General features: G+C 43.1%; 2 protein-coding genes across 2 annotated transcripts in view; both read left to right on the forward strand.

Annotated features, from left to right (window-relative positions):
* Window positions 1-11,279, forward strand: part of iqgap3 (IQ motif containing GTPase activating protein 3) — a 55,190-nt gene extending 43,911 nt beyond the window's left edge. Inside the window, exons 26-38 of the mRNA XM_083989282.1 lie at window positions 483-707; window positions 1,671-1,811; window positions 1,905-1,989; window positions 3,601-3,833; window positions 4,580-4,712; window positions 5,403-5,505; window positions 5,798-5,921; window positions 6,101-6,188; window positions 6,893-7,105; window positions 8,626-8,786; window positions 10,029-10,151; window positions 10,512-10,620; window positions 11,094-11,279. Of these exons, the coding sequence (XP_083845408.1) occupies window positions 483-707; window positions 1,671-1,811; window positions 1,905-1,989; window positions 3,601-3,833; window positions 4,580-4,712; window positions 5,403-5,505; window positions 5,798-5,921; window positions 6,101-6,188; window positions 6,893-7,105; window positions 8,626-8,786; window positions 10,029-10,151; window positions 10,512-10,620; window positions 11,094-11,207 (1,852 nt within the window). The 3' untranslated portion in view covers window positions 11,208-11,279. The remainder of the gene's footprint in view (window positions 1-482; window positions 708-1,670; window positions 1,812-1,904; window positions 1,990-3,600; window positions 3,834-4,579; window positions 4,713-5,402; window positions 5,506-5,797; window positions 5,922-6,100; window positions 6,189-6,892; window positions 7,106-8,625; window positions 8,787-10,028; window positions 10,152-10,511; window positions 10,621-11,093) is intronic.
* Window positions 1-14,421, forward strand: part of pmvk (phosphomevalonate kinase) — a gene marked incomplete at its 5' end in the record, with an annotated part of 187,148 nt that overhangs the window by 106,666 nt on the left and 66,061 nt on the right. The window lies entirely within an intron of this gene.

Consider the following 14,421-nt stretch of genomic DNA (forward strand, 5'->3'; position numbering starts at 1 on the left):
TTTCAGCCTCGAATTTGGGATAGGGGCAGTAAAGGGTTAAAAATAAACACCATGGGACATTTTTTCATCCTGGTACCTGTCAGAATCCTAAAATAGACACTTTAAAGATTAAGAAAAAACAGGTGAGGGAAAAAAATCAGACCGTGCTCGTAGACCCCTGTTTCCATCTAGACTATATATATTATATGTTATGTTATATTATATTGTATTGTATTATATTGTATTATATTCCAGGCTAAAGGTGGACCGCCCCCAGGACGTGGTCATATTATATTATATTATATTATATTATATTATATATTATATTGTATTATATTCCAGGCTGAAGGTGGACCGCCCCCAGGACGTGGTCATATTATATTATGTTATATTATATATTATATTGTGTTACAGGCTGAAGGTGGACCGTCCCCAGGATGTGGTTGTATTATATGTTATATTATATTATATTATATAATATTATATATTGTATTATATTCCAGGCTGAAGGTGGACCGCCCCCAGGACGTGGTAACAGGGAACCCCACCGTCATCAGGATGCTGGTGAACTTCTACCGTCAGGCTCGTGGCCACGGCGCTCTGAGGGACGTCCTGGGTCCGTCTCTACAGGACGTCCTGCTGGACCGCAGCCTCAGCATCAGGACCGACCCGCTGGACGTCTACAAGACCTGGGTCAACCAGACCGAGACGCAGACCGGCGCCAAGAGGTGTGAGGACAGGGACACGCCTAGAGGACATGTCTCACCTGTCTGTCTGTCTGTCTGTCTGTCTGTCTGTCTGTCTGTCTGTCTGTCTGTCTGTCTGTCTGTCTGTCTGTCTGTCTGTCTCTAGCTGTGTTTCCATCAGCTGTTCAGATCATCTAGATGTATCGCATCAGAAAATGATGATGGAAACGCCGTGATTCGAATTAAAATCCCCTGATTCACACAAACTGAAATACGCTGCTACGGCCGGGTTTTGGTTGGGCACAGTCCGTAGATGACAAGTCCGTAGATGGAAACACACAGGATTCAAATTTCTTTTAACCCTCTAGGCGTCAAAGTCGCATTAATGCGACAGGCGGCATGCTTGGATAAAACAGCCCATATCTTTAAATCTACTGCCCTGTATTGTTACTGCTTGGTACCACTAGATGGCGAACACGTTCAGCTTCAATCCTCACGTCATTTGTGGGTGTGTTTTTCAACAAAATATCTGAGAAAAGAGTAAATGCTCCAATCAGACCCCTGTTCCTTTACTTTGAGGATGAGATGTCAATATAATTTTTTTTTCTGTGTAAATATGTTCCAAATTCAGTTTTACTGGAAGTCACGTAATCCAATGGGGCTGCCACCCGATGACGTCACAATATGCAAATTAGATGAGTACATTTACTCCCATCACAAACTTTAGGTCATTGTGAATATTTTTCTCATTTACACCATAGATTTATCTCTCACCGCTTAAAAGCTACAGCCTTGTGAAATCCTGAAATCCAAACTTAATATTTTCCTAAATAAACTCGGGCGCCTAGAGGGTTAATGCGCATTTCCCAGTAAGTCTCATCACTTTGGATGGAAACATGTGTCTCACCTGTCTGTCCCCCTGCAGCTCTCTGCCCTACGAGGTCTCAGCTGAAGAAGCTCTGTCTCACCTGTCTGTCTCTACCTGTCTACCTGTCTCACCTGCAGCTGTCTGCCCTACGAGGTCTCTGCTGAAGAAGCTCTGTCTCACCCTGAGGTCCAGAGACGCATCGACATCGCCATCGTCAACCTGAAGAACCTGACGGACCGAGTCCTCAAAGCCATCACGTCCAACCTGCACAAGCTGCCGTACGTCCACCTGTCTGTCTCTCTACCTGTCTACCTGTCTGTCCATGTATCTGTCCACTCATCCGTCCACCTGTCTGTCCCTCTGTCCTCCAGGTACGGTCTGCGCTACACAGCGAAGGTCGTCCGAGACGCCCTGAGGACAAAGTTTCCTGAGGCCAGCGAGGACGAACTCTACAAGGTGAAGCAGCAGGAAGTGTTCTGACCCTTCATAGTAAAAGCTTTAAAGGCATACGCCAACATTTATTCATTTGTTTTCCGTGTCTTGCCTCACTCCCGAGTCCATGACCAGCAGATAGACACCATCCTTTCCACTGTGCGTGCAGTAACAAGGGAGATAGAGCCGTATCGCCGTAATTAGCTTAGCTCAAACACTGGAAGTGTATGGGTAGTGTTAGCCTGCCTCCACCTAAAGTTGCTAATTAGCTTAGCTCAAACACTGGAAGTGTATAGGTAGTGTTAGCCTGCCTCCACCTAAAGTTGCTAATTAGCTTAGCTCAAACACTGGAAGTGTATAGGTAGTGTTAGCCTGCCTCCTACCTAAAGTCGCTAATTAGCTTAGCTCAAACACTGGAAGTGTATGGGTAGTGTTAGCCTGCCTCCACCTAAAGTTGCTAATTAGCTTAGCTCAAACACTGGAAGTGTATAGTTGCTAATTAGCTTAGCTCAAACACTGGAAGTGTATAGGTAGTGTTAGCCTGCCTCCTACCTAAAGTCGCTAATTAGCTTAGCTCAAACACTGGAAGTGTATGGGTAGTGTTAGCCTGCCTCCACCTAAAGTCGCTAATTAGCTTAGCTCAAACGCTGGAAGTGTATAGGTAGTGTTAGCCTGCCTCCACCTAAAGTCGCTAATTAGCTTAGCTCAAACACTGGAAGTGTATAGGTAGTGTTAGCCTGCCTCCACCTAAAGTCGCTAATTAGCTTAGCTCAAACACTGGAAGTGTATAGGTAGTGTTAGCCTGCCTCCACCTAATGTCGCTAATTAGCTTAGCTCAAACGCTGGAAGTGTATAGGTAGTGTTAGCCTGCCTCCACCTAAAGTCGCTAATTAGCTTAGCTCAAACACTGGAAGTGTATGGGTAGTGTTAGCCTGCCTCCACCTAAAGTTGCTAATTAGCTTAGCTCAAACACTGGAAGTGTATAGTTGCTAATTAGCTTAGCTCAAACACTGGAAGTGTATAGGTAGTGTTAGCCTGCCTCCTACCTAAAGTCGCTAATTAGCTTAGCTCAAACACTGGAAGTGTATGGGTAGTGTTAGCCTGCCTCCACCTAAAGTCGCTAATTAGCTTAGCTCAAACGCTGGAAGTGTATAGGTAGTGTTAGCCTGCCTCCACCTAAAGTCGCTAATTAGCTTAGCTCAAACACTGGAAGTGTATAGGTAGTGTTAGCCTGCCTCCACCTAAAGTCGCTAATTAGCTTAGCTCAAACACTGGAAGTGTATAGGTAGTGTTAGCCTGCCTCCACCTAATGTCGCTAATTAGCTTAGCTCAAACGCTGGAAGTGTATAGGTAGTGTTAGCCTGCCTCCACCTAAAGTCGCTAATTAGCTTAGCTCAAACACTGGAAGTGTATGGGTAGTGTTAGCCTGCCTCCACCTAAAGTCGCTAATTAACACTACCTATACACTTCCAGTGTTTGAGCTAAGCTAATTACGGGTGGTTACTGCAGCACAGTGGAAAGGATGGTGTCTATCAGCTGGTCATGGACTCGGGAGTGAGGCAAGACACGGGGGGGGAAAAATGTTGGCGTATCCCTTTAACGTTGAGGGAATCGAACCTGTTCCCTTTGCTGCAGGTGGTGGGGAACCTGATCTACTACCGCTACATGAACCCGGCAGTCGTGGCGCCGGACGGCTTCGACGTGGTGGACCGGGCGGCCGGCGCGGCGCTGCAGCCCGACCAGCGCCACCTGCTGGGCTCCATCGCCCGCATGCTGCAGCACGCCGCCGCCAACAAGGGTTTCCATGGAGACGGAGCGCACGTCACCGCGCTGAACCAGTACATCGGCCACACGCACGCCAAGTTCAGGTAAACACACACACACACACACACACACACACACACACACACACAGTAACACACTCAGACACACACACACAGTTCATTACTCACATTAAGACATTTATTTTTTGTATTACAAGTTTTGTCAAATTTGATGTTTAAATATGTAAATGAGGCAATATCTAATTAAATATGCGCTAATCTGCATATATTTTATTTTATTTTATTTTATTTATTTATTTATTTATTTATAAAGGACAATGTACATTAAATTGCGAAAGAAAAGAAAGAGAAAAGAGGAAGGAAATGTACCGGGATTAGCAAGTAGCTAATTTTCACCCGCAGTCCTCTGGCAGTTTACATAGAGAAGATTTCATAACAATTAGACAGACACAGGTATAACAGGACAGACATATTTCCAGAACAGAAACCTGAACAATGGATGAAGCTTCTTTGTTTTATTTTGTTGACATATTAGAGTCTTTAGTTTTTTCAGAGGAGGATTGTGGATATCTCTTTTTATCACTCTGTAAATGAGAAAATACTGTCACCAGCCCTTTAAAACATCTAATGTCTCCATGTTTTTAGTAATAAAATGTTGTATAAATGAGGCTGTGAATGATATATCAACAATCCCCTCTGTAAAAACCTTCAGAATATAGAAAGGGATCAAAGTGGAAGGTTTGGTGTCTGTAAGTGCTGCTGAAGTGGAGATTTCTAGACGACCAATCAGCTGTCAGGTGTGATGACATCGTGTGTGTGTGTGTGAACAGGAAGTTCCTGGTGAGTGTGTGTGACGTGCCCGAGCCAGAGGACCGGTTCAGTGTGGACCAGTACTCAGAGCTGCTCATCGTGCACCGGCCGGTCGTCTACATCTCTATCGGAGAGCTGCTCAACACGCACAAGGTCAGAGGTCATCTGGTCTGGTCCTGTATCTCTGTCTCAGTAGCCATGTTTCCATCCAAAGTGATTAGAATTACTGGGAAATGCGCATTAAAAGAAATTCAAATCCTGTGTGTTTCCATCTACAGACTTTGCGCTACGTCACACTTAATTACAGGGTTCCTACGCAAGTATGGAAAGTATGGAATTTGATTTTATACATTTCCAGGTCTGGAAAAGTATGGAAAATGGAAATTATTGTATGGAAATATATTTATCTTAATATCTTATCTGGGTTTGGTCTTATCTGAAGTTATCTGGGTTAATTATTTTTGTATGTGCTACCTATAGCTAAAATCTCCTGGAAATTATTTGGTTACATAATGGCATACACATTCAGAATACAAATGAAAACAAATGATTAATTGCATGATTTTTTTTATATAATGCACAACTATTTACTCAAATATCACAAATTATTTGAATTTTTTACCGAGAAAACTGGAAATTAGGGTCTGGAAAAAGTATGGAATTTGGAAATTTCAAATGTGTAGGAACCCTGTAATTAGAATCATCAACCAAAACCCGGCCATAGCGAGCGTATTTCAGTTTGGATTTTAATTAGAATCACAGCGTTTCCATCATCATTTTCTGATGCGATACATCTAGATGATCTAAACAGCTGATGGAACTAATGTCTCATTGTCTCTCCAGCTGCTGGTGGAGCACCAGGAGGTTCTGAGTCCGGACCGGTCCGACCCCCTCAGGCAGCTGCTGACGGACCTCGGTCCAGTCCCCACCCTGCAGGACCTCATCGGTACCACACCCAATAATACTGGTTCTGTTACTGAACTGACTGTATTAGTTTATCTGAATGGGTCAGAGCACATTAATGGACGTAGCATGTAAACATGGCGGATTACAGCAAGTTGCTGATTTCTGTCCGTCATCCCATTAACATAAAAACAGTTCAACGTTACACGCCCTGAGACCTGTTCTGGTTCTGGTCCTGGTTCTGAACTGGTCTGTGTCTGTGTGGTTCTGGTTCTGGTTCTGGTTCTGGTCCTGGTTCTGAACTGGTCTGTGTCTGTGTGGTTCTGGTTCTGCAGGAGAATCCTCTTCAGACCTCGGCTCAGAGGCCCAGAGGACAGAAGTCTCTCTGACTCTCACCAACAAGTTCGACATCTTCAGCGACTCTGACGACCAGCCGGACGCCAGGGGACTGTTGCTAAGGTAGAGGGCTGTTGCTAAGGTAGCCTAGCATTTAGCTTAGCATGTAAACTCCAGATGCTCAGGTAGCTTAGCGTGTTAGCTCCAGCTGCTCAGGTAGCTTAGCATGTTATCTTAGCGTGTTAGCTCCAGCCACTCAGCTAACATGCTAACATGCTAACTGGCTGCGTCTCTCCTTCCAGCACCAAGCAGCTGGTGATCGACGTCATCAGGACTCAACCAGGCGACTCTCTGAGGGAAATCCTGAGGACGTCGCCGTCACACGACCAGGTTCAACTCTCATTTTAGTCTTTTAGTTTAGTTTTTAGTTCAAATTTAGTCCGTTTTAGTTTTAGTCTCATTTCAGTGTTGTGATGTAATCTGACAGTTTTGTTTTACTGTGATAGATTTTGCAGAAGGACGTTTGTCATGGTGGTAAAACTCTAGATTATCAGAATAGTTTGAGTAGTTTTTTAAAGAAAAAAAGCTCCAGATTCTCTGATTGCAGCTTCTTCAATGTGAATATTTCTGGTTTCTTTGTTCCTTTATGACAATAAACTGAGTCTCTCTTTGGTTTGTGGACAAAACAAGACATTTGAGGACGATGTCGTCTGGTGGTTTGGTCAATAAAATGTCTAAAAACATCAACCAGTGTTTCTCACGCAACTAATCGATTAATTGTTTATATAATCAACAAATTAATGGATAATGAAAGTAATCCTTAGTTGCAGCTCTAGTGGCCCCGCCCCTTTTAGCAGACTGTCGTTAAGCCCCGCCCAGATTTGGAGCTAAAGTTAAAAGGGGCTTATTATCAGGGCTTTTATTTTGAAACAAACCTGTAGTTGTGTTTCCTCCCTCCACAACTAATCGATTAATGGTTTAAATAATCAACAGATTAATCAATAATGAAAATAATCGTTAGTTGCAGCTCTACTTTACTCTTGTATAATAGAAATGAATGTCTAAGGTCCAATACAGAATCATGTCCTTCACAGGAAGTGTGCCATGATTGGCTGATGCAGCGGCGAGCGCGTCAGGACGCCCACACCCCGGAGAAGATGAAGAGGAACCAGTCGCTGGTCGCCAACGGCAACCTGAGTCTGGAGGAGAAGAAGAGGAAGATCCTGAGGAGTCTCCGTCGTCTGGAGGGACTGGGCGTGTTGAGGCCGCCGCACGCCGAGGACCAGCTGCTGCAGATGATCGCCAAGGTGACGCACACACACACACACAAGGGGTAGACAATATAAGTTCGCTTCTTTCTACCCCCTTTCATTCAAGAGTTACAGTATTGTCACTGTTTATTTTATTTTTTGTTTTTATGTTTGACAAATGAATGAAATAAATAAATAAACTAAACTAAACACACACACACACACACAAAAACTTTCTTTTAGTCACAATACACACTATTGACCTCTGGCTAAGCCACGCCCCCAAACGCGATGAGCCAATCACAGTGCACATAGCTAGCCCATACACTCGGACATTCTCTGCTTCCACGTCCATTGAAATGCATTGCAGTTAGTCAGTTTTCATTGGTTTTTATACGTTTTTTCTTGACATTTTAAGTTTAAAATGGTCAAACGGTGTTCATGGGGTACATGCAACTCTGACACTAGGTATCCTGAGAGGCCACGGGGGGGATTTTATTACCTTTTCCTAAGCCACATCTCAATCGAGAGAAGTGTCTGCTCTGGATAAAGTTATGCAGTAGACCACAACACCAACTAAACCTGGATAAAGTTAAAGCAGAAGTAAGTGGTCCGGTCGTTTTCGCTAATGCTGCGTTCCAGGTAGGCTTTTGAAATCGTAAATTACAGCTTCAAGTCACAACTTACGACTTTGTAGCGTTCCAGGCAACCCACTTGTGTTTTTCCGACCTGTTTTACCGGTGAAAGTCACTATAACGGCCACTCGTAACTTCTGACCCGTGAACTCGTACCAGATCGAACTGGTACGACTTCACGGTCGGAAAAATACGAGTTTCCTTGAACGCACCATAACAGTCCTCGTCGCTACGTCACCACATTCACGGCGTTCCTTGGCTGCACACACAGCCCTGCATGCCGTTCTCTCTCCTCATTGGATAAAAACTGTAGGATACGATAAATGTTTTCTCCTGGGCTCAGAGCAGAGCAGAGTGACTGACAGACCCGTGTTTCAGTCCAAACACTCTATAGAAGTGATTGCTGTCGGAAGATACAACTATTTAAGACTTATATTAACACAAATATATCTCTCACTTCTGCTTTAACAAGGATGTCTACATCTGTTCTAAGTTAAGTCAACAACGTATTTGAGGCAACATATTGTCAGAGATGTTTAGATGTTAGCCAGCATCACAACTAAGCATAAAGCCCGCTAGCTTAATGCTAACGTATAATGTAAAACTCCATAGACGGGCTAACAGAAATTAGCCCGTCGCTATCGACAGCCATAGCAGTAAAGCTAAGTGAAGTTTTGGTGACTTCAACATGATATTTAATCTTTCTGTCTCTCCTGTGAAATGTCTCTACTGTGACAGCTGTTGCCATAGCAACTGTCACCGAATGTTGACTGTTGTCAACGAGTGAGTGGAGGGGGCGGGGCTTAGCCAGAGGTCAATAGCGGATGCTAAGCAGATGCTAATGGGGATCTCAATAAACATAAACACACACACTCTCTCTCTGGGCTCTGTGTGACGTTGTGTGACTCTGTGTGACGCTGTGTGTTGCTCCGCCCCCTCCAGGACGTGCGTCAGCAGCGTCTGCATCGTCAGCGTCGAGGAGCGGAGCTGCAGAAGCTGCGTGAGACGCTGAGTCGCCTGCAGATGAAGAGCAGCTTCCACAGCGAACAGATCGACTACTACAGACATTACATCACTTCCTGTCTGGACAACCTGACCCACAGGTGGAGCACGCACACACACACACACACACACACACACACACACACACACACACACACACACACACACACACACACACACACACACACACACACATACGCACACACACTCTCTGAAGCAACGGCTATAAAAACTGTTTTACATCAAGGTCCTAAACCGACACAAACTAGACCACGGACCCACTGGACAAAACTTTCAAACAAACACCAGAAAAACACAAATATTTGTTCTGAGGCTGAAGAACGTTACGGCCACTGGCGTGAACGTTTTGAAATATTGTAGAGAAATTTCTGGAAAAAAGTGATACAATTTCTCCAAATACATTTAAACATTTCTATAAAAAAGTGGTAAAATATTCTCCCAAAAAGTTTTTCATTTCACATTCCTTCAAAAACGTTTAAACATTTCTAGGAAATGGGATAAAAATTCTCAAAAAAAAAGAGTTAGTTTAAACAAAAAAAGTTCTAGAGAAAAGTGGTAAGATTTCTTAAAACTTCTAGAAGAAATGAAACATTCTATAAAACGTGTTAATATTTCCAGAAGAAGTCTGGGACCTCGTTGGGGGAAAAGTGGAGGTTGTGAGCCAGTACAAGTATTTAGGAACTATACTTGACGATAGGCTGACCTTCGACCTTCGACCTTCGACCTTCGAAGCCCACGTTGACTCACTTTGTAACAAGGCTCATCAGCGGCTGTACTTTTATCAAAAGCTCCGTGGTTTTAATGTGGACACTACTTTTATGAGAATGTTTTCTGCTTGTTTTATCGAGTCTTTATTCACTTTTAACTTCATCTGTTGGTTTGGTCTTTTAACATGTAAAAACTAGAATAACATTGTGGGAATCGTCAGGGTGTGCAGGAAAGTTGCGGTCACATCCCTAAATGACCTCTCTGAGCTGCACAAGGAGTCAGTGACCAAAGCCAGACACAGAGAGTTCAGGCTGCTTCCCTCCAGACGCAGATACCTGCTTCCTAGATGTCAGACCACTAGATGGAGAGATTCATTTGTCCTGCAGTGACCAGCTTTTTAAATGTTGAATGTTTTTTTGTTTTTTATGTGTTTGTTGTTTGTTTGCTACTCGCTGTGAAACAAATTGCCCCTCGGGGAGAATAAAGACTCTTGAACCTTGAACCTCGTTGACCTCATCGTGGGGTCTTTGAGACTCTGAGAAGCGCTGGCTCACTGTGATTGGCTGAGAAGCGCTGGCTGACTGTGACTGACTGTGATTGGCTGTGTGTTGCAGTAAGTCGACCAATAAGAAGGCAGCAGCAGAGAGCCGAGGGAAGAAGAAGCCGCTGAGCTACAGCGCCACCCGGCTGAGAGAGAAGGGAGTGCTGATCGAGATCGAGGACCTGCCTCACACACAGTAAGGACACACACACACACACACAGTACAAACACACACACACACACACAAACACAATGCAGATAGAAACTCATCAAATACACAATCCAACAACTCCACAACGCTCTGGTGGACAAGTTGTGAGCTGCACATTCACCACACTATGAGATAATAACACAACGTTACCACACAGAGTTGTTTTAGAGGGAAAAGCAGCCGGAACTACATTCCAGACATACACGGCTGCTGGGCGGAGGGATTTCACAAGAGAAAGTAGTTCTATTATTATGTATTTGCTTCATGTGTCGTAACGTTACATGATTATTATACGTTATGATGATGTCATTGCGTGGTGAAACCTGAATGTTTTTTCTGTCTCAGGTTCAAGAACGTGATGTTCGACATCGTCGCTGGACCAGAAACTGGAAGTTTCACCGTCAAGACCAGATTCATGGGCGTGGAGATGGAGGAGTTCCTAGTCAAGTACCAGGTACGATACATATATATATATACAGTATATATACAGGGTTCAAACTTAACTTCTTGCTTACTGGCCAAAAATGATGTATAGCTGTTTTGTATATTTTTCATTGTGTTGAACTGTTATAATACACTCATCAGCGTTTTTAACACATATCATAGCTATTAGCATATTTTTGTGTGGAATAAAGGAGTCAAGTTTGCTTTTTTTTCCTTAAAGGTTTATTTTAGTGATGCACATGGTTAACCATTTAACCGTTTAACCATTAACCATTAACCTATAACAAGAACTTGACCGAATAATACTATCAGTTATTTATTTTATTTGTGTGTGTGTGTGTGTGTGTGTGTGTGTGTGTGTGTGTGTGTGTGTGTGTGTGTGTGTGTGTGTGTGTGTGTGTGTGTGTGTGTGTGTGTGTGTGTGTGTGTGTGTGTGTGTGTGTGTGTGTGTGTGTGTGTGTGTGTGTGTGTGTGTGTGTGTAGGACCTGCTGCAGCTGCAGTACGAGGGCGTGGCCGTGATGAAGATGTTCGACAAAGCGAAGATCAACGTGAATCTTCTCATCTTCCTGCTCAACAAGAAGTTCTTCAAGAAATGAGACAGAGACACTTTGACCTGGTTCTGAGTCAGAGTGAGACCTCTGTCCTCACACTCCTATCTCTGTCTGTCTGTCCCACTACATATCTATCAGTTTTATACGTCAGAGTGAGACATCTGTCCTCACACTCCTATCTCTGTCTCACTACATATCTATCAGTTTTATACGTCAGAGTGAGACCTCTGTCCTCACACTCCTATCTCTGTCTCACTACATATCTATCAGTTTTATACGTCAGAGTGAGACATCTGTCCTCACACTCCTATCTCTGTCTGTCCCACTACATATCTATCAGTTTTATACGTCAGAGTGAGACATCTGTCCTCACACTCCTATCTCTGTCTGTCCCACTACATATCTATCAGGTTTATACGTCAGAGTGAGACATCTGTCCTCACACTCCTATCTCTGTCTGTCCCACTACATATCTATCAGGTTTATACGTCAGAGTGAGACATCTGTCCTCACACTCCTATCTCTGTCTGTCCCACTACATATCTATCAGGTTTATATGTCACTAAATTTTTATAAGTCACTAAATGAGTCAGAGTGAGACCTCTCTGTCTTGTCCCATCTCAGTTAAAGGGAAGTTTCTAATGTTTTTACGACACCATGTTGATCAATAATCGATAATCATGAAGCTCAGTAGCTCTGTGACTTTAAACAGAGTGGGACGTCTCGCTACATAACCCGTCTTTGTTTTGTTCATCACACTATAATAATGTTGGACAGAGTGAGACCTCTGTCCTCACACTCCTATCTCTGTTAAAGGGAAGTTTCTAATGTTTTTACACTAAATAATCTGGTGTTTTATTCTGAAGGCTCTGGTCAGCTGCTGAGTTGATCCGTATTGATCAGTATTGATCCGTATTGATCAGTATTGATCTGTATTGATCAGTATTGATCCGTATTGATCTGTATTGATCCGTATTTATCTGTATTGGTCAGTATTGATCTGTATTGATCCAGGGCCACTGATCAATAACTGTAAATATTTTCTGTCTGCTTCTGTTTTCTCTCTTTTTTCTTCTGTTATAATCAGTTTTTATTTCACTAAATAAACACGTTTTGTCTTTGACCATCAGAGTGAAGTGTTTGATCAGTTGATTGATTGATGGGTATTGATCTGAAAACACTACTACTATATAATATATACTCTACATATACATACAGCAGGGAAATGAAGTAATGTGTAATGTAATGTGTAATAATAATAATGTGTAATAAAGTGAAACGACACAGGGAAGAAGTGTTGAACACATGAAGAACAGGAGGAGCAGAAAGGTAAAGAAGCAGCTGGAGTCTGTCAGTGTTTAGAGAGTAATCCTGAGAGTAATCCTACTCTGTAAAGTAATCCTACTCAGAGTAAAGTAGCTTCAGCTGCTTCAGTCCAAACCAACAGGTTTCTCATCACTAAGGCGTAACACCAGAGGCGTCTCATGACGGTAAAGAGCTTCAGGACCTGATGCTTTGTTACAGACGTCTGGTCTGAATGAACCGATTCATCTGTTAATCTGGAACTTAAAGGAACATTTCACCATAAACTGGACACGACCAGGTAGTAGGGAGGTTAAGCGACTTTTGACTTCAAGTCATGATGCAAAGCAAAGCTCCCTTTGGCATGGAAGTACATTAGGGTCATACAAATAAATCTATCCTAAGACACAAGTGAGATCACAAAATAAACAAGTTTTTTAAAAATGGCCGCCGACCATACTTGAGAGGCCCATATCTTTGCTTCTGTTGTGGCTATAGTCACTAATTTGGTGTCAATCTGTACATTTCTGGGGTCAAGGAATCAAATCTGCCTAAGTTTATATGGACATTCTAAATGGAATGAGTTTTTGGCATTTTTATCTTAGCACCAATAGACATGGTAAGGAGAATCAATGTTGTTTTTGTCTTGAAACATATTGGATTCCTTGACCCCCAAAATGTACACATTGACACCAAATTAGTAATTATAGCTACAACAGAAGCAAAGATATGATGGGCCTCTCAAGTATGGTCGGCGGCCATTAAAAAAAAAGAACGTGTTTATTTCAGATACAAAGTGTGATCTCACTTGTGTCTTTGGATAGATTTATTTGTATGACCCTAATGTACATCCATGTCAAAGGGAGCTTTGCTTTGCATCATGACTTGAAGTCAAAGGCCTAGTTTCTGGGCTTAACCTCCCTAAAAGGTCCTCACTACATTTATTCTGCCAGAGTCAAAAGAAAATTAGAGTCGTCCAAGAGCCGAGGAGCCTGAACCTCATGGTCTCTATGCAGCTCGACGTGCAGCTCGACGTGCAGCTCAACATGCAGCTCAACGCGCAGCTCGACATGCAGCTCAACATGCAGCCCGACGTGCAGCTCAACATGCAGCTCTATGACGCGTTCAGTCCTTAGTTTCCCTGCTGTCCACGTGCAGCCTGTATGTGTATGTATATATATACAGAGAAGTGGTGTGCAGGTGCTTTATGGCGCAGCTGTTATTGTGTTTACAGCAGATAAGAACACTTTATGGCGTCACATTCACAGCTCATTACTGCCATGTGACAGTTCTCTGTAACTATGGTAACGGAGACACTCATATAGAGAGCCGAAGCGGAAGCAGGAAGTAACAGTCACCATGGGAACTCAATTCGAGAAAAGTCTCCATGTAAGTGAACGGGAGTCCAAGTTTTATTTTGTGATCTGATTGAATTGTGCCATGAGAATAAACTCTGTCCTCTACCTGTTTAAAACATCACGTTTCATGAAGAGAAACCAGCCGTTTGTTGTAAAACTATTGTAGAATAAAACTCCTTAGAGTCCGTAACCATAGAGACTCCAGGTGGTGTAGTGACGTCACCATGGCGACCACATGGCGTCCTTCCTTCCCCGTGACACCAGATCTGTAGTCACACTAAATACATTCTTCTGTTGCCGTTTTACAACAAACTGCTGATTTCTCTTCATGAAACGTGATGTTTTAAACAGGTAGAGGACAGAGTTTTTTCTCATGGCACAATTCAATCGGATCACGAAATAAATCTTTGACTCCCGTTCATTCGTTTTTTTTTGTTTTTTTTATATATATATATTTTGGGTGTTTTTTTGCATTTTTATTTGATAGCACAGTGAGATAGACAGGAAAGGGGGAGGCAGAGAGAGGGGGAATGACATGCAGGAAAGGTCTGCCCAACGCGGGATTCGAACCGGGGACGCCTGCGTTGAGGACTGTAGCC

The sequence above is a fragment of the Trachurus trachurus genome, assembly GCF_905171665.1.
Source record: "Trachurus trachurus genome assembly, chromosome: 16".
NCBI classification, from domain to species: Eukaryota; Metazoa; Chordata; class Actinopteri; order Carangiformes; family Carangidae; genus Trachurus; species Trachurus trachurus.